Source organism: Oreochromis aureus, linkage group 12, assembly GCF_013358895.1.
Source record: "Oreochromis aureus strain Israel breed Guangdong linkage group 12, ZZ_aureus, whole genome shotgun sequence".
Classification (NCBI taxonomy): Eukaryota; Metazoa; Chordata; class Actinopteri; order Cichliformes; family Cichlidae; genus Oreochromis; species Oreochromis aureus.
The window spans coordinates 13,842,631-13,868,256 of NC_052953.1; the positions used below are offsets into that span (position 1 = coordinate 13,842,631).

The window sequence follows — 25,626 nt, forward strand, 5'->3', positions numbered from 1 at the left end:
ATAATGGTATATCTTTACAATTGTTACTAAAGATCATCTTAAATTCAAATTTCTAACACTTTCTACTGTAGATGCAAGTCCTGTTATTCAACAGCAATAAAGCAAGTTTTCCATAAAAGTTTGACTTTGCACACAAAGTTTTAAGAGTTTTTTTTTTTTTTTTTTTCCTGGACGTTGTTCTTCTACCATTAACTCTGCTCTTATAAAATTATGTCATTAATTTCAGTTCAGAAATGATTAGCGTATCTTTCTCTCTGTCTCTGTTGCTACCCGGGACCTAAAGGAATCCACAGTCCACACTGCACCATTTCAACATAGTCAGTCACTATAAACTAAACCACAACAGAGCAAACTACCCACTTACTGTCCAGTGTAAACTTTAAATTGTTTTTAATTGTTTATTGTCTTTTCATTTGTAAAAACTCAAAAACATTTTAGTGTGTGGAATATCCAGATAACTTGTCATGTACAGATCAAATTTCTCATCCAATATCTCTATTACATCAGAGCCATTGAGTAAGTTACTTAATCAGTGGCTCTGTGTGGCATCAGCTAAAAGGACCAGCGAACTGCAGGATATGAAACCTGAGCTCATTTTGTATTAAACTTCCGGTCAAATCTAATTACTCAGTAATTGAAGGACCTTGAATGCCATTTCAGATCCCTCTTTAACCCCTGCGTGAGTACACAGGATGCGTTTGTCGATGATGTGTTTGACTAAATTGGATTGAAGTATTAAGTAGCTGGCTTCCAGTTACCTGCATCTTGCTTCAGCTAATGGAGCTTCCGGTTTGGTTTCTTGACATTTCTTGACAGAACTAAGTGCGGAGTAAAAATGTTTGCACTAATGTCACTTCACCCACTGTATAATCAGTACATGCCAGCGTCTGCTATTTGGTATCGCTACAATATGTTTGAAGCACCAAAGAAGCATTATTTATGGGCTGTTTAATATTTTATTTAAAAATAAACTTTTAATAATAGCGGTCTGATTTCCACAATAGCTTAAGCTGTAGTAAGGTGGACCGATACTGTTAAAAGCCATGAAAATTTCCAAAAGCTGCTTTTGTTATGGTTGCTAAACGAAATATGAAATGTATTCAGATTTATTATGTTGACATTATTCATCTGTCTTCAGGTTCACCGTGCCAAAGCTATCCTCTCCCATCTCGTGAAATGTATTGCTGGAGAAATCGTAACACTTCAGGACAGTTCCACCAGTCCCGAAAAACGTGTGCGGTCTCGAACCATCAGTGTTGGGGGCAGCACAGCCACGGATCAGAAGATGTTCAGCAAAGCAGAGAACTCCTCCGCTGACTACACAGAGATAAGCTCCATCCCTCCACTGCCTCTTTACGCCCTTCTAGGAGCTGATGATGACACACCAAAACCTGGTGGGTATATACAGCACGTGATTTAAGAATACAGTGGTCCCTCGCTATAACGCGGTTCACCTTTCACGGCCTAGCTGTTTCGCAGATTTTTTTCTGTGCAATTTTGCATGCTTTTTTTTTTTTTTTTTTAAACAGCGCGTTGCGTCTGCGTCCTGATCGGCTGTAGACCATTGTCATTCAGTCTCCTCCGTGCTGTGTCTCCTGTTCAGTACAGAATGCATTCAGCTTGTCACATTTACGTAAATCTTCGATCGCTAGCAGTGTGACTCTGAAGTGCTGTACTGTAAGTCAACGAAATGTTTTGTACCGTCAAAGGCAACTGCAGTAGCCTGAAAACAGGGTTTCATCTTTGGTTTCATTCTATAATACTGGACTTATTTTTCTACGAAGGTTTGAACTTTGAGGGTGTTTAAACAAGAGAGATAAATGTGAAAATGTTCATGCCTGTCTGAGAAAAGTGTATAAAGTGTGTAGTGAGGGGTTTTACAGCCTTAAAACATCTATAATAATTGTAAAAAATAAAGCTGGCTACTTCGCGAATTTCACTTATCACGGGTTATTTTTAGAACGTAACTCGTACGAAAAACGAGGGACCACTGTACATAAATTCAGTAATGAATTAAATACTGGTAAAATGTCAAATGTCTAATTTTGGAGTCAAATCCTGCAAAAACATAGAAAAATTAAGTATTAAATTCATTTCACAAGGTAAAGTGAAATTACTCAAACTCTCATGCAAAAATATGTTAAAGGCAAGATTGAGATGGCTGGGATGTGTGCAGAGCAGGGATAGTGGATATATTAGGCAAAGGGATGTTAAATATGGAGCTGCCAGGCAGCAGGAAAGGAGAAGGTTTATGGATGTAATGAAGGACGAGATGTAGGAGGCTGGTGTGACAGAAGACGATGCAAGGGACAGGGGGCAACTGAAAGCAGAAGAACAAGAAGACTTGGTGAAAACACTGCACCATGGGTACAAAAGCATAAACCTAGGCTTTTTTGTTTTTCTATTTTTTGCTGCTGTTTTTGCCTTTTTGTTTTCCTTTGTTGACCTAGCACTCTGCAGGTGAAAGCATTTCATGACTAAGACTGAAGCCTTATTCATACAAGTCTAATATTATTTGAGACTTGTTGTATAAAACTCGTTGAGTGCTCAAGTAGAATAGCAAAGTGCTATAAAAGAACCAGTCCATTTTCCATTTACCTTGGGACCTCTATGTAATTATTGCAGAAGTCATCTGTGACCTGATTCAAAGTAAATGTTCCACAGCTAATAACATAACATACTTCATCAAACACAGATGTTCTGTGATAGTATAAGTCCACTAATAATCAGGATGTCACTGATTTCTTTGATATTTTCTATAAACAGCATTATGGATGCTCTGTTGGCAGTTGAATGAAAATAAATGAAAGGTAGATGGCGAGCTTGAATCCATCAGAATAACAAAAGTCAGAAGGATGACTTGCTTGGCAGCGTTTTGTAAAGAACTTATTGCCTTTTTTTTAACATGCTCGGCAGTTATGTGGCACCTTATTAATATTTTAGTGCTGTCAATAGATTAAAAAAATTAACTAATTAATCTCACAATTTTCTGTAATTAATTGTGATTAATCGCGATTAATCACAATTACTTGATCAATAGCCTGGCTGCAATTACACTTTTTCAACTTTATATTTAAGCTGAGTGAAGTAAACGGAGAATAAACACAAAGAATGTTTGCTTAAATTCAAAGAGAATTTGAAAAGTTTTAGCACAGGTTCTCTCCTGTGAAATACAACTTTTTAAAAACCTACATACTAATAGGTAAGTATACACTAATATATAATATATATATATTAGTGCTTTCAAACAATTACAATTTTTAATCGGATTCATCACAGGGTTACTGTGGATTAATTTTGATTAATCACAATTAAATATCATTCATTTTTAATCTACGTTAATCGCGTTTCATTTTGCATGAGCAAACAGACTCAGGGAAAAAAGGGAAAATATACGCATTTAACATGTTTATTGAACATCTTGAACATTCATGTTAATAAAAAACTCTGTAAACATTTATCCACTCTCTCTCTGTCACGCTTGGGGAGGCACTTCAAGTCCTTGAAACGAGAAACCAAAGTTATGTAAAGCACGTGTTCTCAATGATATTAACAGGTCTGCAGTTTGTTGCAATTCACTTGGTAATTGTGTCAGTCAATATGTCCGAGGTAGACTTACTGAGTCCCCGATGCTCCGTGAGTGGTTTGTCGCAAGCTGGGTGACGTGTTAGCCAAAGTCCTAGCAGCATCCCCGACTAACGTATGCTTTGCCTCAATGTGATATTTTAAGCTGCAAGTGCTTCGGTGAAAAGAAAATTCCTTCTTGCGCAATGTGATTGGTTCAGCTGCCCGTCACTACCAGATCAACTGCCCATTTGCGCATGTGCAAAGGTAACTACTTGGACAAACTGCCCAAAATGCGTGGACAGAAACATTTCAGGGATTTTGAGTCATTCTGCACTCCAGATGCGTTAATTTTTTTTTTTATTTTTTTTTTTATCGCGTTAATCGTGATGACGGCTTAATCTACGTTAACGCGTTAATTTTGACAGCACTAATTAATATTAATATTAGGTCTCCAGGTGGTAACTAGAGACGTCAGTAAATCTGAGTGAAACACAGACTGCTCATGCCACGTGAATATGCAGCATAAAACGCAGATGTTTGGGGGTAATTTTTAAAGGTCACACATAAAGTCCCTTGTTAATACCAATCCCATGTGAATAGGGCTTATTCCTCTGGAGGCAATAACAGCCCTGAACATAAAGCTAAAGCTAGACCAGTGGTGACAGTTTGATAGTGCTGAATTGAAAATGAATGTTTGTGACTTTTTCAGAGTATGCCTGCATATGTGTCAGAAAGCAAAAATGTTCTGCAGATATGCATTAAAGCAGGTACACAAACAAGAACAAAGAAATGGTATTTACATTGTAAAACCAGTTACTATTATTAACCACCTTGCCTTAAGGTGAAGAAACTGAGAATAACAGCTACACTTCTTTCAGGTTTTCCCTCATTATCTGTCTGGGGATACAAAGTGAGAAGAATGAAAGCAAATGCATGTATTCAGTTTTTGTTTTTTGGGGCTTTTTTTTTAAAGCTCTGATATTTTAATCTGCCATCTTCCCAGCAGGAGGATACTTTTCTTCAGGCCTCTTGTGAAATACTTGTCTTGTGTTATTTAACTCTGTCCTGCACTTCCTTACAGATAAAGTGGGCAGTGTGAGTGGAGATAGTGGCCATGGTTCCAGCCACACTGATGCCTATGATGAGCTGTTTCACACACCCAACGTGATGGATCTGGACCCCCTGGACAATGATCGAGAGAAAACAGGAAATAAGGTGAGCTCTTTCGGTATTCCATTGTATAGATTACAGAAGCATTAATCCAAACTGGGACTCTCTCCCTACCATTCAGTGGATGCAAACCACATGACTGTTAATTTTGTAAGAAAACTGATTTTCTGTGCTGTTGTGACAACTTTGTGACACCGGGTTCATTTAGACATGCAGACTCAGATGTTTCATGCAGAAGGATTTACTGCTGTGAGCTCAATAATCGACATATTATCACCCAGTCCTGAAAACACTTGTTTTTTTTGGCAAACCGTATTCATATTAATTCTAGAAATTTGCTTTAGTACGATATAAAAATGACACATTTTAACTTGTAATCTAACAAAATATAATATGATAGCCTCGTAAAACTGTATCGAAGAAACAGCTGTTATAACATATTAAGACAGACTAATCTAAGGTAGCTGGATCATTCTGACCTGCAAGTTCCCAAAGAGATTTTTTTTTGCGGGTTATTTACCTGAAACAAGTGCAGGAGAGGAGGTGAAATTAATGAGGAAATAATTCATTTCACCTCCTCTCCTGCATCTTTCTTGTCTACTTCTCCAGTTAACTTGTCTAAACAGGCGAACTTTGCTGTCATTGCAAAAAGAATGCAATGGAATGTCGCATGAGTACATGCATGCTTGCTCATTTATATGCATCTTTGGTGCACACATCCTTGCACCAGGGACACTGCAGTGAGAATAAGACTCTTTCTGAAAGGTCCATCAGCTCATTCCTGCCTGCTGTGTCACATCTGGCTAAAGCTCCTTTTTACAGCAGGAAATGTCCCAGTGCTCCTAACAGGCTGTCTGTTCTTGGTAGCCAAGACATGCATCTCAAGGTTTATTTTAAATTTACTCCTGCCTGAAAAAGCAGGCCAGTCAAATCTTCATGATGGGCCTTATTAATGCATTAAAAATCTACATTATCAACTAATCTCTAGATTTTTGAAAAAAGATCACTGCATTTGAAAAAGCTTATATAGTCAATTTACACATAGGATATCATGCTTTTGTGAAATTGAATCCAGTGATGCTGTATTCTGTTTTGTAACATTATTGACCAACTCTGTATTGTCTTTAGTAAACTGGAAATATCAAATGGTGAATTTAACAGGTTGGCACCTTTTCTGTCTCCAGGTTATAGACCTGTCCCAGTACAGTCCTACATACTTTGGTCCAGAACACGCCCAGGTTCTGTCCAGCCATCTCCTCCACTCCAGTTTGCCAGGATTAACTCGTATGGAGCAGATGTCTCTCATGGCATTGGCTGACACCATTGCTTCTACAAGCATAGACCTCAATGACAGCCAGGGCAAGAGCAAAGGTACTGCAGGGAAATTATAACATAAATACAGACTTTTCAGATGGATAAAAATTTGGTAAATAAGCTCTGTTATCATTCTTTTTACCTGCAGGGGGAGAGACATTGGATGAGTGCGGTCTGAAGTTCTTGCTAGCTGTCAGACTTCACACTTTCCTCTCTACTTCGTTGCCTCCAGCCCACAGAGCACAACTACTACGGCAAGGTACAGTGGTGTTGTTTTCAAACTCTTTTATGTCAAATGTCCTTCAAAAATGACTCTTGATTTTGAGTCTTTTGTGAAGTTCTGCTTTGCTGCTTGTAGTTTTATAGCCCTGTTATCACTGTAATTCCTGAATGGGCAGAAACAACAGTTATTGACGTTTTAATTTTTTTACTGTTCCGTCACAGTAATGTCATCGTCATCGCCCCTCGTACAAATAGAGATTTATAATTTCCTTTTCCTCTCTTTGCAGGCTTGTCAACATGTCACTATGCCTGGGGTTTCCACTCTGAAGCTGAGGAAGAGCTCCTGAACATGCTACCTGCAATGCAAAAGGGAGAGCCAACCTGGCCTGAGCTGCGCTCAATGGGTGTTGGCTGGTGGCTTCGCAGCACTAACAAGTTACGCAGATGCATTGAAAAGGTGAGGTGAACAAGTTAGCTGTCGGATCCCAAATGCTAATCCCTGAGCCAGTGCCACTTTTGTAAATTGACTAATTTGAAGTAGAAATTTTCAGACTATAGTTGGTTGTAAATCTGTGTATTAAAGGTGTTTGCTTTTTTATCAATGTGTGTCATGTTAAATATCTTACTAAAGATTTAATGATCAAATAGTTCATGATCTGGTAATTTATGGGATCTACATGTTAATACATATTAGAAACTAGTTTGAAGATCATAAACACAAAATGGGAAACTTTTTTGGTAATAGTTTAATGGCCATTTCCATGGAAAAAAACAAAAACGTACAGATGTACAGTGAACGATGTAACATCGTTTTTGGATTGGATTTTGCAGAGTGAACATTAACCAATAAATTGATTCAATTAATCTTTTATCTGGATTGTCTTTTTTTTCTTCAAAAAAAAGCATCCACATAATTTAAACGTGCACACTTAACAGCTCTGAAGGATGTCAGATAGTATGTTAGCACTGTTTGCTTCCTCATGAGTGTTCAGTTTATAAGTGAAATACTCTCAGGTATATGGAGGTACAGTTGTGCTGAGGTTGCTCTAAACTGCAGCATACTGAGTTACTCCCTAAAATGACCCATAAATTTGCAACTTGTTCTGTGGATAATGCTGTGGTGTGCGGTGGTAGAGACTGAATGTACTTTTCCTTCTATTTTGTCAGGTTGCCAAGGCTTCTTTTCAGAGAAATAATGATCCTCTGGATGCAGCTATATTTTACCTTGCATTGAAAAAGAAGGCAGTGGTTTGGGGACTGTACAGGTAGATGAAACTGGCATGATTTTGCATATGAAATGCACATACAGTTATCACATTTGTTACTAGATTTAACCAAGGCTAGCTATGTCAGAACGCTGAAGACCAGTGAATTTAATATTTCTGCTTTCATTCCATAATCTCATTCTCCCCAGGTCTCAGAAGAATGCTAAAATGACAGAGTTTTTCCACAACAACTTCAGCGAGGACCGGTGGAGGAAAGCAGCATTGAAAAATGCCTTTTCTCTGCTGGGAAAGCAGCGGTTCCAGCATTCAGCAGCCTTCTTCCTTCTAGCCGGCTCCCTTAAAGATGCTGTGGAGGCAAGTGGAAAGCAGACATAAAACAATGTTTCCAAGAACCATATTTATTCCCTTCAACACCACCGACGCATCTCAGCTCGCTAAACCTCAGTTAGAAACCTTACTGCAGTATGAGTTAAGTCAAGTGCTCCTCCTTTTCATTTGCAAACTGTCTGTGACTTTGTAAGCTTTGTTTTTTTTCTTCTTTTTTTTTTTTCTTTTCAACAGTTCATAGTCAAGGGCAATGTTTAATGATCTATTCAAAAGCAGAGAAACCACATTCCTCAAAAACAGAGCACACCAGCAGTATTTCTGTGGTGTTCTTTGTATTATTAAAACACCTCAATACATTTCCACAGTGGTGTCTTTGTCAAAAGCTTTTAGCACAATTCTCTGAAGCATTTTTGATGTTGGCAGTTGACTCTTGGGTGTTGCTGTCGCTACTTCTTTTTGGGTGAATTATCAGTTGCATGTTATCTCATTCATAAACCAGCATCTCTGACCCCCTTTTTAGACTCTACTTAATGCCTCATACATTATATTTGGAGAGTGCTGGTTAGTTAATGTGAAAACATGTGTTTGTTGTGAATAGTGGTTTGAAAGATTGCCGTCAATCAGTGTGAGCCACAGAAATGTCCAGAAAGCTGCTCCTGGTCATCTCGATTGTTTAACCTTTAATTTGTCAAGGTTATTTCTGTTTAGTGAGTCCCTGAAGCAGTGAGTCACATTATTTCATCTGCATGAGTAACTGGAACCCCTTTAAGCATTTTATGGAAATAAGCACCACTCAGGCAAAGGGCTATCATTGACTTTGCTCAAGTCTGTCTGACTGGGAGGTAGTCTCATTGATATGCACCTCACACCTTCCCAGTTGGGAGCAACCACAACAACTTGAACTAGCCACTCAGTTTTTGCTGTGAGCACAGGCTTTTGTTGTTTTCATTTTTGGCCCTTTCCTTTCCATTTTGACAGGTAAACAACAGTTTCAGATGATCAACACATACCAAATCATATGTATTATTTATCTGCTCTACCTCACTCAGTCTTGCCAGTAACAGAATCCACTGCTAAAAAATACCTGGCTTCTTTGTCGTCCTCTAGGTGTGTATAGAGAAAATGCAGGACCTCCAGCTAGCCTTGGTCATCTCAAGGTTGTATGAGTCTGAGTTTGAGACGGCATCCACCTACAAAAAGATCCTCCAGAGACATGTTTTAGGACAAGACAAACAGGTGTGCAGACACCAAAAGTTGTTTTTTCAGTTTTAAGTGTATAATTTGAGCAAAATACCAAATGTTTGAATCCATAACATGAAGAAACCCAAGATGAGCCGTTGTAATTAGTTCATGAATTTCAGATTCCGGCACACCAGGACCCATTTCTGCGGAGCATGGCTTACTGGGTCCTGGAGGACTACAGCAGAGCCTTGGATACTCTACTCGAACAAAAAGCTAACATTGCCAGATCTGGGTCTGCTGAGAACCGATATGACACTGGTAGGTCTGCTGTGCTCTTTATGTTCTTTAACTAGAAAAAATCCATTAAAAAATATACTTGTAACAATAGTTCTGTTACACTTGGTTTCACTGTCTGTTTCACATTACTACAATCTTTTTCCTTTTTTTAGCTAATTAAGAAACAAATTGTACATAAGTATGAGAAGAATCAAGAAAATAGAGCATAGTGAAAATTTAGGTTCATACACATACCATCAGTTCTGACCATATTTGTTTTAATAGCTGTCAACAGTGAACTTTAGCTTTTCTAAAAGAAGTTTCTCAGATATATTTCAGTATAATATAGGAATCCAATCCAGTTTTCTGATTTTTATCTTACCACTCTTTTAAAATATTAAGAGAACAGTTGTTTCAAGGGACATTTTATTTATGAATGGAAAAATGTAATTCAGCCAAAATCTGCCTGTCAAAAAAATTATTTTTTGTTGTAAATTTCTGTTTGATATAGCCTGTGTTGTCAGAATATCAAAGGGCTGTCCAATATAGGTTGGCAGGTAATAACACGAGGTAGACTGGAAGTGCTGCAGATTGTAATACACACTAAGGTCAAGTCCTCATTCACAACCTTGCAACTATTTTTGGTTCGTTGAGTGAGCTGAAATTGCGCAAGGAAGCCTTCTGACCACAGAGCTCAATTTATTAAAAGAAATTTTAACCAGCATGAATTAAGAATGGATGAAGAAATGAACTTAAAGTGAACCTCACTTTGACTTAAGGGCCCAACCAGTCCCACATTAAAATTCTGTGACACGTGTTTGGTAAATGATGCTTCTCAGAGCATGCTTAGTATGGTTCTAGCAAAGGTAACACAGCTTATAAAAACTTCAAAATGGTTCTTAAACTCTGTAGACACTTCTGCTGTCAGGTCCTCTGACATTTTTATACCTCAATGAAAATGAGTGAACATGATGCTTCACCTCTAATTTAACTGTCAGTTTCTGAGCTTCCATCTACATCTTGTATTTGCATTTGAGTGACAAGATAAGGTAGTTTCGTCAGTAATTAGTTCTCTCATAAGTGCATACATGAAGTTGTCTGAAGGTTTGGCAGTGATTCAGTTAGGTCAGTTATAGTTTTATTTTGTTTTCATCTAATATCACAGCTTGTCTTTGCAGGTATTGTTGCTAGTTCTCGCCACAGAAATGGGTGAAACTGTTTTGTCTCACTTTCTATCTGTGGCAGGTACCTCTTCTGTGTCGGTGTGTAACCCTGAGGTTTTCAACTTCTACACCTACCTGCGTACTCACCCACTCCTCCTTCGCCGGCATTTTGGCTCATCAAACAAGGCTAAAGTTGGTCTGACTGCTGAGGCTCGCAGAGCTGACTCCATCAGCCTGGATGAGAGGAGACTGTTTTTTACAGCCGCATATGCACATCTGCATGCAGGGTGCCCTATGCTGGCACTCGAAGTCCTCTCCCAGATGCCCAAAGTCCGCAAGCATTCTAGACCCCAGGATGATACAGGCAACAGTGCTGAGCTCAGTGTTGGGAGTAGGAACGGACAAGCATCAGACCCGGATTGGTCTCAGTCAGCTCTGAATGGCTACGAGTCAGATGGCAACAGCTTATCAAACAGCCGGTCGGATTCAGTGTTAAGTTTCGATTGGAGCCAGCCGTCAGTGGTAGTTCCAGATGAGCCCCTAGAGCTGAAATGGGATAGCGACAAAGATGATGAAGACAATGATGAGGATGAAGAAGAAGAAACTAAAAATGCCAAGAGTGGCAGTGGTAGTGTGTTCCACGAACCAGTGTCTCTGGGTGAGGAGAGCGAGGACAGCAATGATTACATTGAACCGTCTGATGACATCCTGGTGACTCAACTGAAATTTGCAGCGTGCTTGAAGATTATGACCAATGAGCTCCGGACACTGTCAACAGGGTACGAATTGGATGGAGGGAAGCTACGTTACCAGCTCTGCCTGTGGTTAGAAAGAGAGGTACTGACATATTTCAACATCTTTGCAAACTTTGAGGTCAAATTTTTTCTTTTTTTTTTAAATGTATTTATTCATTCATTTGTGTTATATAACAAGTCTTTCTGCAGACTTGAAGCCACACAATAAAACTTTTGTAATTTACATAATGCCCACGCATCTCCTTCTTGCCTTTATGATTATTGAACATCTTGTCTGTGTGCATATAAATGTTACATTTCATGGATGAGGAACGCCTTGTTGATTAATTGATTTTTAAGATCGGATTCTGTTTTGTTTTGTTTTTGTTTCTTTTCCCCCCAGGTGGTGGCTCTCCAGCATTGCTGCAGCTATAAGCCTTGCCTGCCAGAGCTGTCGGTCCAGGGTGATGTCCCTGTTTCTGGGTTAGTGGAGGAGGAGCAGGTGGGTGTTGATAGCTGGCTGCTTGCTATATTAAAATTAAAACAGCACCAGTGTCTAATGACGTACTTTGAAGAAATATTATCTCTGTTTGTCAGACATGCATACCCAATTATATATACTTGCACAATGCACCTACTGTGTGCTTACAAATTACTTTAGAAAACCCACTACTTTTTTTTTTTTTCCTCCATTGTTGATAGAGCAGGTTAATATATACCATTTCAAAACATGCTGCTTTTTGTTTGAGCCCTACCCAGCTGGGTGGATTTACAGAAATGCTGAATGACGGTCTATAAAACTAATGAAGTCTGAATGTTTTTGTCAGCCTGGGAGCCCCCGTGGTGACAGCCACAGGAGCAGGAGACACTGGCTGCAGAGTAACCAGCCCTTACTGAGGATGTTTCTGAGTTACTGCAGCTTGCACGGCTCACACGGAGGAGGTCTGGCCTCTGTACGCATGGAGCTCATACTGCTGCTTCAAGAATCTCACCAGGTAATTAAAATGTTCACAGATTGAAACAGAAGACGACTGATAGACGGAGCATGGCTACTTTTCTTTTCAGTGGGAGCTGTTTTGTCAGTGAATGAATTAACAATAGTAATGTTGGGAATCACCTTATAATTCAGGTGACTCAGAGGAAGATTTTCTCATGCTTTTCTCTTTGATTTTGCGTTTATCAGCATGTTTAGAATTAAACATAAAACAGTTTTTTGCTCATTGATTACTAGTGTTGGTCTTTGTGGATTTAAAAGTGACAAAAGTGATGCCTATAGCTTTAAAGTTTGCTAACACTGCCATGTTTCTTATTGTTTCTTAGTTTGTAGTTTTGTTTTGTTTTTTCAAAGAGGCTACTTGCAGTAATTTATAGTATTATTAATTCAGTCTTAAACAGCAAGTCAAGAATAATTAATTATGACAGTGCTCTCTTTATGGCCACTCTGTTGTCTTACAATACTTGAATACTGCGTCATATTTAAAGCAGGTCTTTTTCACTACAGACAGTGAAGTATTCTGGGCAGTATGAGCCACCCAGAGCTTCCACTTAATTTAACTGAAGCATATTCTCTTTGAAGGGAATGATACTGGGCAGATGAGTCAAAGAGTACACATGATAGATGGAACATGAAGCCATCTGAATAGCTTGTGTTAGCACACACCACCACACGCATGCACAGACCTCGTTGTTGTGCCCAGGCAACTGTCTGCACACTGCCAGCAATAGGCTGACAGGCTGTGCTGATTCCTGGAGCTCCTAAGGGAGGGTCGTGCCTTAGGCTGGCGATTAGAGAGTCAAATTTTAGGAGGTAAACAATTCAATGAGCCAACATGGGAACAGTGCTCTTAAATGTTAGCACAAGCGATGGGCACTGGAAGTCCTTTCTATTTTGATTTGAGGTAAAATTGGATTATTTTGTACCAGCTCTGCTCCCATGGTTGTCAAATTTAAACTTTGCTGTCAAGGAAATTTTTTCATTTTTGCTTTTGCCTTGACTTCAGTCAGGGTGCAGAGCTTTTGTTAAGATGGTGACAGCTGAATGTGATTCATCAAGAGTGACGAACATAAGTCTGTGGTATTCTTACACACACAGAGTCATATTCAGGAATTTGGTAGATACATAAAGAACCAGACACCCCTCCAGTGCCAAAGCTTTCTTTTTTTGCTCATTAACTGTCATTCACACAAAATGTATGTAGAAATCATGTATGACATTTCCAGGAGTTGGCTCATCTTGTCATTATAGCTACAGAAAAGGCTGTGCTGTCAAAGGTTCAAAGCAGCTCCCCTCTGTTCCTTGTTCTTTTTGTGAGCTGTCTTTCTTTCTTCATCCTAAAGAAAGAAATAAGAAAGTTGAATCCATCTACATTTTCTTAGTTTGCTAAGTTTACTGTTGTGTAACCTTAGTTTGTGTCCTTGTGTATAGATGTGGGGGTTTGTATTTACTATGATAGACACCTACAGATGTACCATAATGATTTGACACACTCATCTGTCACCTTTGTACCCAGGATGACTTCATCCAATCTGTGGTGACGGTGACTTCACAGCCCACCTCCATCCCCCTTTTGATGGCTTGTACAACCAATGTAAAGACAGTGGTGGCCAATCCACTTGTCTATTTGACCAACCTGACTCACGACATCCTGCAAACCATCAGTGCACTCGATTCTCCTCCACATCCAGATGTTGTTACCAACGAGGTGAGACAATTAATTTCTTCTTTATCCAGATAATTAAGAGGTGATTTTGTTGTGTTATGTCTGTAGTGTTACATACTGCATACTGTTGTGGACATGTGCTTTTTATTTAGATTATGCGTGTGCTAAACCGTTGAAAGATGGAGAGACGTTGCATTCGAATAATGTTAAATACTGTAGTGAGCTGCACCGAATCCTGTGAAAACCTCTATACGACACTGTTCTCTCCCACATTGCTTCTGTTTCTTTGGGGTTTATGGTCATTTGTTGATGCAGAGCTCTCTTAAGGTCCCTCCAGAGCATTTCAGTCAGTCTAGTCAGTCTAAACTTCGACTGGGCCAAAGCAACACCTTGATTCTTTTCTTTTTCTGCTGTGTTAGGGGGTCACTGTTCTGACATGGTCCTGAATGGATTGAAGCTTAAGCTGTCAGACAGATGCACTCTAGAAAAATGTGGTATTCAAAAGAGTTCATGGTAGACTAAATGACTGAAAGGTGATCCTATAGCCGCAAAATAAGCCAAGCTCACCTCCTATCCACCGTCATACTTATCACCTGGTATGAGGTGCTTGTTTTTTTGTTTTTTTCAAACATGTTGCCATGCTTTATGCCAGACATCTCCACTTTTGGTCTCATCTGTCCAATGGACATTGTTCCAGAAGTCTTGTGGTTTGTTTAGATCTAACAAACCTGAGCCATGCTACCATGTTCTTTTTAGAGCGAAAAGGCTTTCTGCTGGCAGCCCTTCTAAACAAGCCATAGTTGTTCAGTCCTTTTCTAACTGCACTGACATGAACTTTAACATTTAACATGCTAACTGAGGCCTGTAGAGTCTGAGGTGTAGCTCTTGGGATTTCTTTGTTTTACAATTTCTCTGAGCATTGCACAGTCTGATATTGGGGTGAATTTGCTGGGACATCCTCTTCTGGGAAGAATGTGGTATTGTGTTAACACACACCTGAATGCACCAGACCAGCAAACACTTCTGCTTTTATAGAGGTGCTCACGCTTGCTAATGATCAAGTGCTGCATCTGGCTGCTACTTGCCCTCTCAGTTCCTCTAAATGTACGTAGTTTTTCAGAGAACCGCAGAGAGTCTTGTGAAATCTTGTATATTGATCTTTTATATATGGTATATGAGACTGAACTGTAAATAAACCTATAAATGTCAGGAGACTTTGCAATACGTAACATAAGAATAACCTGGGGTAGTAAGGCAAATGTTAGGCAGTTTTAATCAGAATTGATGTTAATAGATGCAGTTCATCTGTGTGTGTGTGAGTCTCTCCATGACTGCTAATTGCTGCCTTATCATTAAACTTGTTTCTAGAGAGATTTTGGTTAATTTTGCTATATTTTGAGTCGACATGTATTTGCTATGCTGCATATAGGAGGCTGTTTGCACATGAAGCATTTGCATTTGGGAAATGAAAATGCTTTTTGTATTCAACAGATGAATGTGTCAGTCACTTGTCTTTTAGCTGTTATTTGCTCTTGATCAGATTTCTGGGAACTATGCATTGATTGAAAAACAAACTTTAAGTGTAGCTTAATTATTAAGCTCTCGTGCTAATTCATGTTTTATTTTGTTTGTTTCTTCATTGCTTCTTATTTCAGATCTATGTGTTGCACACACTGGCAGCCTCCTTGTCTGCCTGTATATATCAGTGTTTGTGTGATGGACACACATACAGGTAAGTGTTGCAAGAACTTTATTTCCTCTTGATCATTGGCTAAATACACCCACTTTACTATACTTTTTAGACTTTTAATCGCTAACCTGTCATGTTACAGACACTGTTCACCAAGGCATCATGAGTACATGAGTAGCTTTATACTAAACTGAAATGCACCAGGGCAATTTGGAAAAACTCTTACATAACCTGACCCAAAAGGGTTGGAGCTCATTGTGGGTATCCACTGGGCCGCATCTCTGAGTAAAAGTCTTGAATTCTTTATGTCTTCAAGCAAAGCTAATTACAAATTTTTGTTCATTTTCCATCACATTCATATTGACTGTTAAGACAAATTATTAATCTGTCATAAGTACTCTGATTATATGTCCCTGATGGTTCAATTAAAGCCATAATGCTGCCAATAATAATGCACATTTGTGCCCTCTGGTTCTCTCTGTATATGTGTTGGAGTGTTTTTAGGCTTATTGGAGCAGAATAATAAGAAATAATGGGGACAGGACCTGACTGCTGGTAACCAAGCATACTTTATAATGAGAGCGTAATGCAGTCATACAGTTTAAGCCAAATACTATACATGTAATAGCAATGTAGAAAATGCTGTTCAAGATCATCTAAGCATATTCTTTGTTCCAGATTTGCACTTTTTTTGGGAGGGGTGAAATAAAGACGTGTTGGACGTTTACCACAGAAATATGACAGTTACTTGTCTGTTTTGATCATGTTGAGAATGAATTATAAAAGCTGCAAGGCTGCTGTTTGTCATTCTTATTGTAAATACTTAATTAGATTTTTGGTTTTGACAGATGGAAGGAACATTGTTTATTTAAGACTCTTATCTACCATAACTCCCAATCACTCTGACAACAACCCAGAAGGATTTAAGCTTAGAATGGATGAGTGTGTTTTTATTTATTTAATTTTTTTTAATGACCCATTTGGCTTACAGCCCTGTTGCTATGTGAGTTCCTTTTTTTTTTTAATAATGTACCAAATTTTATTAACTAGTGCTTCACCAGACTGGGACCTGAGTCACTGCAGAGAGAATTGCTCGTGTGTCATGTGTCAGAAAGGATGAAGATTCATTTTTAAACTGAGAGCAAACTTTCATTATTCTTTCAGAGCAAGCTGTCTGACCTCACTATTTCAAAGCTAACACAACTCTAAGCGATGTGATTAAATGAGCACATGGTTTGGCATCTTTTTCACTAAATACTTTAAACGTGTACACACACACACACACACACACACACACACACACACACACACACACACACAGCCATCTATCCCATGCTGTTCTGAGTTAAATAGTGTAACTAAATTTGCAAGGCAATTTCTAATTTAACACTATCTTTGTTATGGTAATTATGATATAAAAATCTCCCGTTGTGTCGCTGCAGAGGTTTGATGAAGTGCTTTTTCCTCTTGAGCATCTGAGTAAGTGTGTGAATTTTTCAAAAGGTATTTTGAGGATGTAGGTTGCGGGGGTTGAGTGTTGCAAGGTTGACAGGGTTTTTATTCTTTTGTTATCTTCAGTCTAATTTGGTTAAGAAATCAGCCAAGAGCTGTGTTAAAATGAAGCCTAAACATACGTGAGGTTACAATACCTGCACAGTTGCAACGCGTGCGGCTTTATGAATAAAATTTGGTGTGAAAAAATGTCTTCAGAGTTGTGACTTGCCGCTCCTTCTGAATGACGTTCCCTTTGACTTTTGAATTCTGTTTGAAGTGGAGGCAATTGGGGTTTTTTTGTAGGAGCTTAAAGGGGGACTTATTGGATGTTACAAACTTAATAGACTCCCTAGTGACTTGAGCATTCCATATTCTCTATAAAGATTTCCTCTCTAACCGTCCAAGGATTTTTGTGTGTTCGAAAGCCACTTGATGTGAGAACTCGGGCACTGATGTTTTCTTTATTATGTAGCGTTTCTTCTCTATCACCAAACAGCATAGATAGGCAGCTAACCTGAGATGCAGCCCATTAGTATTTCATGTCCTGACAGAACAGAGCTCAAAAGTGGTGTCTCCTAGAAACAACATCCTAGAATTGGGAACAAAGTAAAACATTTTAGCATTATATATTTACACCACCTTCCCTTTTTTTCTCACTTTTCTGTACAGCTTTTCATGTTTAATATAAATGTTTTGCTTCGCAACCTCATACTTACTTTGTGGGGTCGATTTCTTGTTTCTGTTTCTCCCACAGCCACGTGAACCATTTCACCGGGACTGTGTACCAGAGTGTTTTGCTGTCTCAGAAGCAGCCTCTCAAAACTATAAGCATGGATGAGTCTGTTCAGCCCAACACTTCTCCTGCACAGTGGCCAGGTAAATCAATCAAAACAAACTTTTCACACCGAAGCGTATTTTGGTTGTTTTTAGTAAACAAGAACAACACACTTAAGTCTTTACCAGCTCACCCTTCCTGTTTGTGACATGCTGCAATAAACCCTTTGAGTTTTTTGCAGTTCTTCTAATCATGGGGCGATCGTGGCTCAAGAGTTGGGAGTTCGCCTTGTAATCGGAAGGTTGCCGGTTCGAGCCCCGGCTTGGACAGTCTTGGTCGTTGTGTCCTTGGGCAAGACACTTCACTCGTTGCCTACTGGTGGTGGTCAGAGGGCCCGGTGGCGCCAGTGTTCGGCAGCCTCGCCTCTGTCAATGCGCCCCAGGGTGGCTGTGGCTACAATGTAGCTTGCCATCACCAGTGTGTGAATGTGTGTGTGAATGGGTGGATGACTGGATATGTAAAGCGCTTTGGGGTCCTTAGGGACTGTTAAAGCGCTATATAAATACAGGCCATTTACCATTTTTTACCATTTGTCATCAGTATGCTGTTTTATTTCTACGTCCCACCAACATGTCATATGTTACACACATGGTTATGTTTTAATGCTTTTGTCTGAAGAATTCAGTTTAGCTACCTGCACCACAGGTAGAAAGTACAGATTAGTTGATCTGATTAAATTTTCAAGTACTTTCCTGCATTAATTTGCTTTTAAATGAGGAAAGACTGAGATTTTTTAAATTAATTAATTTATTTCGATAATGAAACTGCTTTTAAGCTAACAAAATCCAGTTGAAATTTCATAAGTGGTTTGCAAATGTGTGAAAGACGAATGTGTTATTACAAATCTGTGCAAATTAATTAGCTAATGGACTAGGAACACCGACTGTGAGCCTGAAAACTCAAGAACGAAGCATTGCATAAATGTCTTAATATCACAGGTCTTCCATACAGAGGGGATTTGATGGGATTGTGGTGTTCCCTACTGCACAAGTTTCTAAATTAATAAGATAAAAACTTTTTTTAAACTTCTGTTTGAACTCTTAATTATGAACACTGTTAATAATGTGACCATGCATAGCACACAACATAAATATTGCCTTATGTCTTCTCATGATCTTCATATAAGACATAAGGCAATATTTATGTTGTGGGCTATGCTATGATACACTATATTTATTTCTTTATGTCATGGGAAGACATAGAGTCAATGTTCCTTTTGTTAAAATGGCTCGATTTACTGAAGTGCACTGAATTGTTACGCACTGTAATATTTAAACCGATCAAAGAGTAAGCATTTTGGGTTAAACTACTAGGATCATTTTTTTAACACACACAGACACACATTACATCTGCAGGAGCTGTTCAGCCATCAAAACCCATGCCACGAAGCTCCCAGCTCACAGTTTTTGTGCTGATGTTAATGGAGGAGGAGATTTGGAACCAGCAGAGCGTTGGCAACTTTCACACATAATGCACCTCAGCACTCTCGCTCTGTAGCTTTACATGGTCTGCACTGGCTGAGTTGCTGTGGTTCCTAAACACTTCCGCTTTGCAATCAGACAACTTGCTGTTGATTGTGGGATATTTAGGACGCAAGAAATTTCATGGACTTGTTGCAACAGTGGCATCCTGTTACAGCACCACGCTCAGATTCCCCGAGCTCTTTCGAAAGACCCGATTTCTTTTTTTTTTCTTCTTGTTTTTTTTAACAAATGCAAGGCTACGTGCTTGATTTATTACACCTGTCCCAGTGAGACTTAAAACTAAAGTCAAAGATTAAGAGGTGTGGCCTAATACATTTGTCCATGTACTGTATATGATGTCACCAGACTCATTTAAAACTTTAAATGTACTACTTTTTAGTATACTTCTATTTTCCATAAAATGTTTCTTAAAATACAAAAAAGAATGTTATCTGTGGGGCTCAGTATTTTACTCAGCAATTAGCAAATTTAGTTTTTAAGTGTATATTCAGATTCTGCTGTCTAAATATCTTCTCTTTTTCTTTTTTCTCCCCCCCCCCCCTCCCGCTCTCCTATACTCGTTCCTCTCACCAGGTATTGCCTCTCTGATCCGTCTGTTGAGCTCAGCAGGCGAGGAAAGCCAGCCAGGCTTAGCTGTGCTGCTGTGTGAGATCCTGACTGCTGTCTTCCTCAGTCTGTTTGTTCACGGCATGGCCACTCACTCCTGCAACGAGCTGTTTCGCATCATGGCACACCCACTCAACAGCAAGCTTTGGGTGACAGTATTTGGAGGAGGCGCTCGAATCCCTGTCATCGAAAAACCCAGCAGTCCAGCAAGGACACCCCCACCAGGTGATTTATTTGGATCTAGTTTCCTTTGTGACACTGGTGTGTTCTTCTGAAGGTGACCTTGGAACTATAAACCAATTTACTCCTGCTAAATTAATTTGACTCTTAGCGTAGTGAAATCCACCAACTTATTTGTGTGGGTGTGGGTTTGCCTTGGTGCTTGCTACTCTGTTTGGTAGACCTGATATAAAGTTACTGTAAATATTTGGAAAAAATCTAGGTGCTTTTTTTTTCTTTTCCTTTTTTCATGAGCACAAGGCTCAATCAGATGGGTTTTAATGGCAGCTTGAAAGGGCGACTTAACACTCTCTTAACTTTCTCTCAACACTCCAGCCTCACCAAGTGGCACAGACAGGAAGTCCAAACGATTCAGGCTTCTCTCATCACGTAGCGGATCCAAGGAAGAGTCTGGGATAGAGAGGGAGGGACCATTGAGTCCAAAGCACCACGTCCCTGTTGTGGAACAGGAAGCTCCCTCTATCTTTAAAGAACAGTTCGTCCCTCCAGAGCTCAGCATTTGGGATTACTTCATTGCAAAGGTAATCCAAATATTAGTAACAGTGGTTAAGAAGTGGTTTTAAAACATAAGCCTGCATATCTGCTCTCATTTCTGTTGGGATATTGTTGCATCTTCAGCCTGTATTATGATAGAATGACTTTTTAATATAACTTTAATTTAACATCCTCTATAACACATTTAATTTTGTAAGTTGTCTCTTCTTTCCTTATACGGTGTTGTTGTTGATCTAAACAATTTTGTTTATTCTGTCTTCTATTCTTTTGATTTCAAGCCTTCACTACCACCGTCAGAAAACAGAATAGATTATGACTCCGAGGCGAGCCAGGGCAGCGAAGATGAAGACTACGACGACGATGAATATGATGATGTGTTTGATCCCAACTCACCGCAAAGGGAGCATTCAAACCACAATTCGTACAGGTATTGGCACAGCACTGAGCGCATATTTCTCCAGTCAGTGACTCATTTTTGAGCTGCCAAGACTCAACCTGAAGCTCTTTACAGCTGCTTGTCTTTTATTTATTTGTGCTGCCTCTAAATCTTTCTCCACTCTATCTGAATAAAACTAAATGTAGTTTTTTAAAGACTCTATTTCAGTTCTAAACTGGTTTCTTCTCCTTTTAAGTTGGTGTTTGATGCGTCTGGCCATGGTTCAGCTGGTGTTGGCCAATCTCAGGTCCTTCTACCTAACGGCAGGATATGATTTGTTAGGTAAACACTAAAATATACGCCAGCCCCTCTGATGTACATCCAGGATGTAAATAAGCACTGTCCTATTTCTTACTGCTTGTCTCAGCTAGTCTTATTATCTTCTTTTTAACCACAGATCTGCCTGTGGCCTCTCCTTTGTGTCACGCTGTCCTGAAGACGCTGCAGCGATGGGAGCAGGTGCTGCAGAAAAGGCTGGAGATCTTCGGGGGCCCCCCTTCCAAGTATATCTCCACCCACCTCCATGATGAAATTGCCACACCTGGCCCTGCCCTGCTCAGGCACAAAGCCCTATTTGAAGCATCAAATACCCCTTTCAGGTATTGAATCAGATTTTTTTTAACTTTTTTTTTGTCTTGTGGGTTGTTTATTTATTCATTTTTTCTCTTGAGGAGGACACAAATGCAAAGCATTGTGTCCTCAGTCAATGCTTTGCATTTTCCCCATGTTTATTTCCACAAACCTGTTTATGTCAGTACTTCTTCATATATTTGTTATTTATTTTGGCATGTAAATGAGATGGCAGTCATTCAGTTTGTGGCCTGGGGTAAAGTTTTCATCTACAGCAAAGTAAACACATCAGCAAAAAAAAACCAATATTCCCTGCTTGTGCAAGCAGCTTAAGAGGAAAGTGCCCAACTGTCCCTGCATTGTTTACATACAAATTCAGGCTATGAATCACAATGAACAGCAAGTACACCTCTGTGTACTGCTAATGTATACTGCTAATTAAAACACTGTCTTTTACAGCATCCACATGAGTGAAAAAATCCCGATTGGCAGTTCTAATAAATTCATTTGCAGTGTTCTTAGTGGACTGGGGCATCTTCTCTTGAGATCTCCTGGTCATTGGCAAGCATTTGTACTCAAACTCACTGGACTTTGATGTTAAACAGCCAAAAGTCAGAAAGTTTACCTCATGACTTACACAATTTGCATACTGAAGGCGAAAATAAAGAAATACAATTAATTTGGTTTGGGAAAAATGCTAAATGAAAATTAGTATTAAAGGTATTATTAATAATAATTAAAATTGAAAGTAAAACCAAAGAAAGGAAATGGCTAACCTAATAATGCATAAATAAATAAATGTGGGTAATTAATGGATCCAAGTCATCCTCCCTGCCACTTATTGGACATCCAGCTGCAACACTTTGGCTAACATCTGTTTCAGAACAGCAGACACAAGGATAAAGACAGATTGATTACTGTCTGTTTACTTTTTTCCTGTTTAACTGGCTACTGTAACATGGTAAAATCCCAATTTTTGTGATAACTGAATATATATCTTATCTTTAATAAATTGTGGAGTAAATAGAAAAATATTCAGTAAATTCAAACAGAAATCAGTTTTTCTCACTTTTTTTAGACCACCATTTTATCCATGTGCACACTGACCCCGGTGGATACCACAGTAACATAGTCCATGGATTTACTGTTCTTTGAACAACATCATCCGTGATTCAGTGAGCATCTGGTCACTGTTAAATGTTAAATGTTCCTTTCAGGTCCAGCCACCACTCGGCGCTGCCAGTCAAACGTTTATGGCACTTTTTGGTGAAGCAGGAAGAAGTGCAGGAGACCTTTATCAGAAATATCTTCACCAAGAAACCGGGCACACATCAGGTATTTACATCATATCCCCCTGCTGCATGATTGCATTGCTGGCACATTGTAATCATAGCCACTGAATAACACATTAACTATTTTGATATGATAACAAAATGCATCATTCCCAAGCTAAACTGCATTATTGTTGCTTTTACATCCTTGTTATACTGTTTTTGTTTTGCATGCCAGACTTTTTTTTTTATTATTACTGCCTCCAGTTGCATTATTTTCATTCAAATAATTCCACCTTTTTTGATTAACAGCACAATAATTGAGTCTCTGTATGTGTTTGCATGGCTTGCCACTGGTGGTGGTTGCACGTGTGTGTGTGTGTGTGTGTGTGTGTGTGTGTGTGTGTGTGTGTGTGTGTGTGTGTCTACCCTGTGCTGCTTCCCCTGTCATTAAAGTCGGTTGAGGACCAGACTGACAGTATGAAATGTTCAGGGATGGACGAGACAGGAAACAATCAGGTACTGCTTCTGATGACTTATTGCTTATGATGTTGCAGTGGGATGGGTTGCTGATCAAACCTCAGTATCTGTTGCAATATTTACCAAACTGAAAAATAAAAAACTGAAGCTTGAATGTAGTTCTAGATGCCTAAGATTGGCACATACGTCGACAGTGATGGATACTGAAAGACTGCTGGTGATTAAATGCCTTGCAAGTATAGCATGCTTGCAAGAAATGTTCAAACATTCATGTCAGATGTTGGGCAAGTTTTTTACAAGTTTGACAAGTCGGCTTCAAACAAATCCTCCCACATTAATTTGCTCTTTTTTTGTTTTGTTTTTGGGTTGTTGTTTTTTTTGCGTGTTTTTTTTATAAACAAGTGAAAATCACTGTCGCTTCAAGGCTGCTTAATTGGTCACAGAGTTTTACAGTTTATAAGGGACTTAAATATGAGTTTTACATATTGTTCCTATGACACAACTGCAAACTTAAAGCTTTGAAGCCTGCAGTATTTTTGTTTTTCTTGTAGCATGTTTATTAAGACGTGTATAACAAAGTAGTATGTCTGAGTTGACAAGACCTCTCTATATGCTACAGTCACACTAAGGAAAAACGGTTGTTGGTGATCGGGTGCAAAGAACTTGCAGTCTCATTGCTTTTGAAATCAGTGTCAGTTTGCTCTGAGTTTGTGGGGTCAAATTGACAATTACATAAATTTGATTTGTGATAATACAGCAGTTGGAATAAATATGTAAAAATCACAAGTCTCTTGATGTCACTTGCAAATTTGTTGCCATCTACAAAGAAATTCACATAAAACATTAAGTACTTACATTCAGAGTTCAGTCAAAATTCAGAAACTTCTCTACAAACACTTACAAGCTTTGCTTTTCATAATATAACCAAAATACAACCAGTTGAGTAGAAGTCGAGTCAAAGAGGCGTCACAAACGAGTTGTACTCAACTGACTCTGATTGACTGCAATGTGTTGACAATGTGTCTGCATTTAGAAGTTAAATGCCAGTTACTTGCATCCGATCCAGGTTGGACTGCAGTTTGTTTGGATGTAATCTGTACAATCAAAATTTTTGCCCAGTGTTCGGGGGTTATACACTGAACCTGTGGGACCTGTTGCATTTACCAACAGCAAAAACATTCAATTGTTTCCAGTCGCAGGGAGGTTGCTGTCCTACTTTTACTCTAGTGTGGCTGAGCCATTATACATGTGACACTGTATGAAATGTACATACCATATGAAACAAGATCATACTGTTTAATGCAGATGTGCACATTTTACGTCTTGAACCTGTCACGTATTATCAGTGATCAGGACCAAATTACAGTACATGTATTTTTAGTGCCATGTACCCTGAATGCTCTTGTCAAGAGTTTGATATTAATCTTGCATTTAGCTGTCTAAATATTCATGTGAATATGAACCATAAATTTTAAATTGCACTGTAAACTGATGCTTCATAGAGGTTTTCTAATCTTCTTGCTCTCACCATGCAAGCTCCCACATTATAGCTACTCCATTTGGCTCAGTGTTAATTAACCCAGTCTCTCTGAGGACAAGCTATGAAGCTGAATAGCTTCTGATTAACGGGCCCAACACTGTCGCAGTGAATCTGCATCCTACAGGGATTATGTGCTCTGCAAAAATGGCAGACCACCATATTTAGATTTCTGCAAGTCAAGTTATATTTTATTCCATCCGACAGAAAATGACATGGTCTTTTCCTCTCGAACGAATGCTGTGAAGACTTTAATTCAATCTCATGCTTAGAGGATGCTTGTCTTTGGTATCAAAGTGTAACGTCTCTATACAATATCACCACAGGATCACAGTGGTACTGTGTGTACTTGTGCTTATTGCTGAAGGGTTTTTGTTCTCATGCTGTCTAATGGCAGTAGCCCAGTTATGCTGGCTGCTGTATTTAACAGTGTGGCCTGATGCACCGAACATGACCTTTCCTAACCCTAAAGGCAAGACAAACAAATACATAAACATAAAATACACAAATTACATAGCAGAGAAAACTGTGAGTAAGCTTACCTAGATTTATGAGCATCATCTACAGCAAATAATTTGATAGTTCACTTGTCAACCCTTCTCTTGTTGGGTCATTGGTCCTGTAACATGAAAGGAAACTGAAATTAT

General features: G+C 39.0%; 1 protein-coding gene across 4 annotated transcripts in view; it reads left to right on the forward strand.

Annotated features, from left to right (window-relative positions):
- The window catches only part of LOC116310499 (dmX-like protein 1), a 61,075-nt gene that overhangs the window by 22,970 nt on the left and 12,479 nt on the right, over positions 1-25,626 (forward strand). For 3 of the 4 annotated variants that reach the window (XM_031727306.2, XM_039621310.1, XM_039621311.1), the window contains 22 exons: positions 1,139-1,394; positions 4,649-4,782; positions 5,922-6,108; positions 6,200-6,310; positions 6,561-6,730; positions 7,441-7,538; positions 7,688-7,853; positions 8,934-9,062; positions 9,188-9,326; positions 10,530-11,284; positions 11,585-11,683; positions 12,009-12,176; positions 13,692-13,883; positions 15,497-15,573; positions 17,780-17,901; positions 19,918-20,175; positions 20,506-20,711; positions 20,964-21,112; positions 21,318-21,403; positions 21,519-21,720; positions 22,909-23,026; positions 23,419-23,481. In XM_031727306.2, the coding sequence (XP_031583166.1) occupies positions 1,139-1,394; positions 4,649-4,782; positions 5,922-6,108; positions 6,200-6,310; positions 6,561-6,730; positions 7,441-7,538; positions 7,688-7,853; positions 8,934-9,062; positions 9,188-9,326; positions 10,530-11,284; positions 11,585-11,683; positions 12,009-12,176; positions 13,692-13,883; positions 15,497-15,573; positions 17,780-17,901; positions 19,918-20,175; positions 20,506-20,711; positions 20,964-21,112; positions 21,318-21,403; positions 21,519-21,720; positions 22,909-23,026; positions 23,419-23,481 (3,885 nt within the window). The remainder of the gene's footprint in view (positions 1-1,138; positions 1,395-4,648; positions 4,783-5,921; positions 6,109-6,199; positions 6,311-6,560; positions 6,731-7,440; positions 7,539-7,687; positions 7,854-8,933; positions 9,063-9,187; positions 9,327-10,529; positions 11,285-11,584; positions 11,684-12,008; positions 12,177-13,691; positions 13,884-15,496; positions 15,574-17,779; positions 17,902-19,917; positions 20,176-20,505; positions 20,712-20,963; positions 21,113-21,317; positions 21,404-21,518; positions 21,721-22,908; positions 23,027-23,418; positions 23,482-25,626) is intronic. The other variant, XM_031727307.2, reaches the window with a different exon arrangement.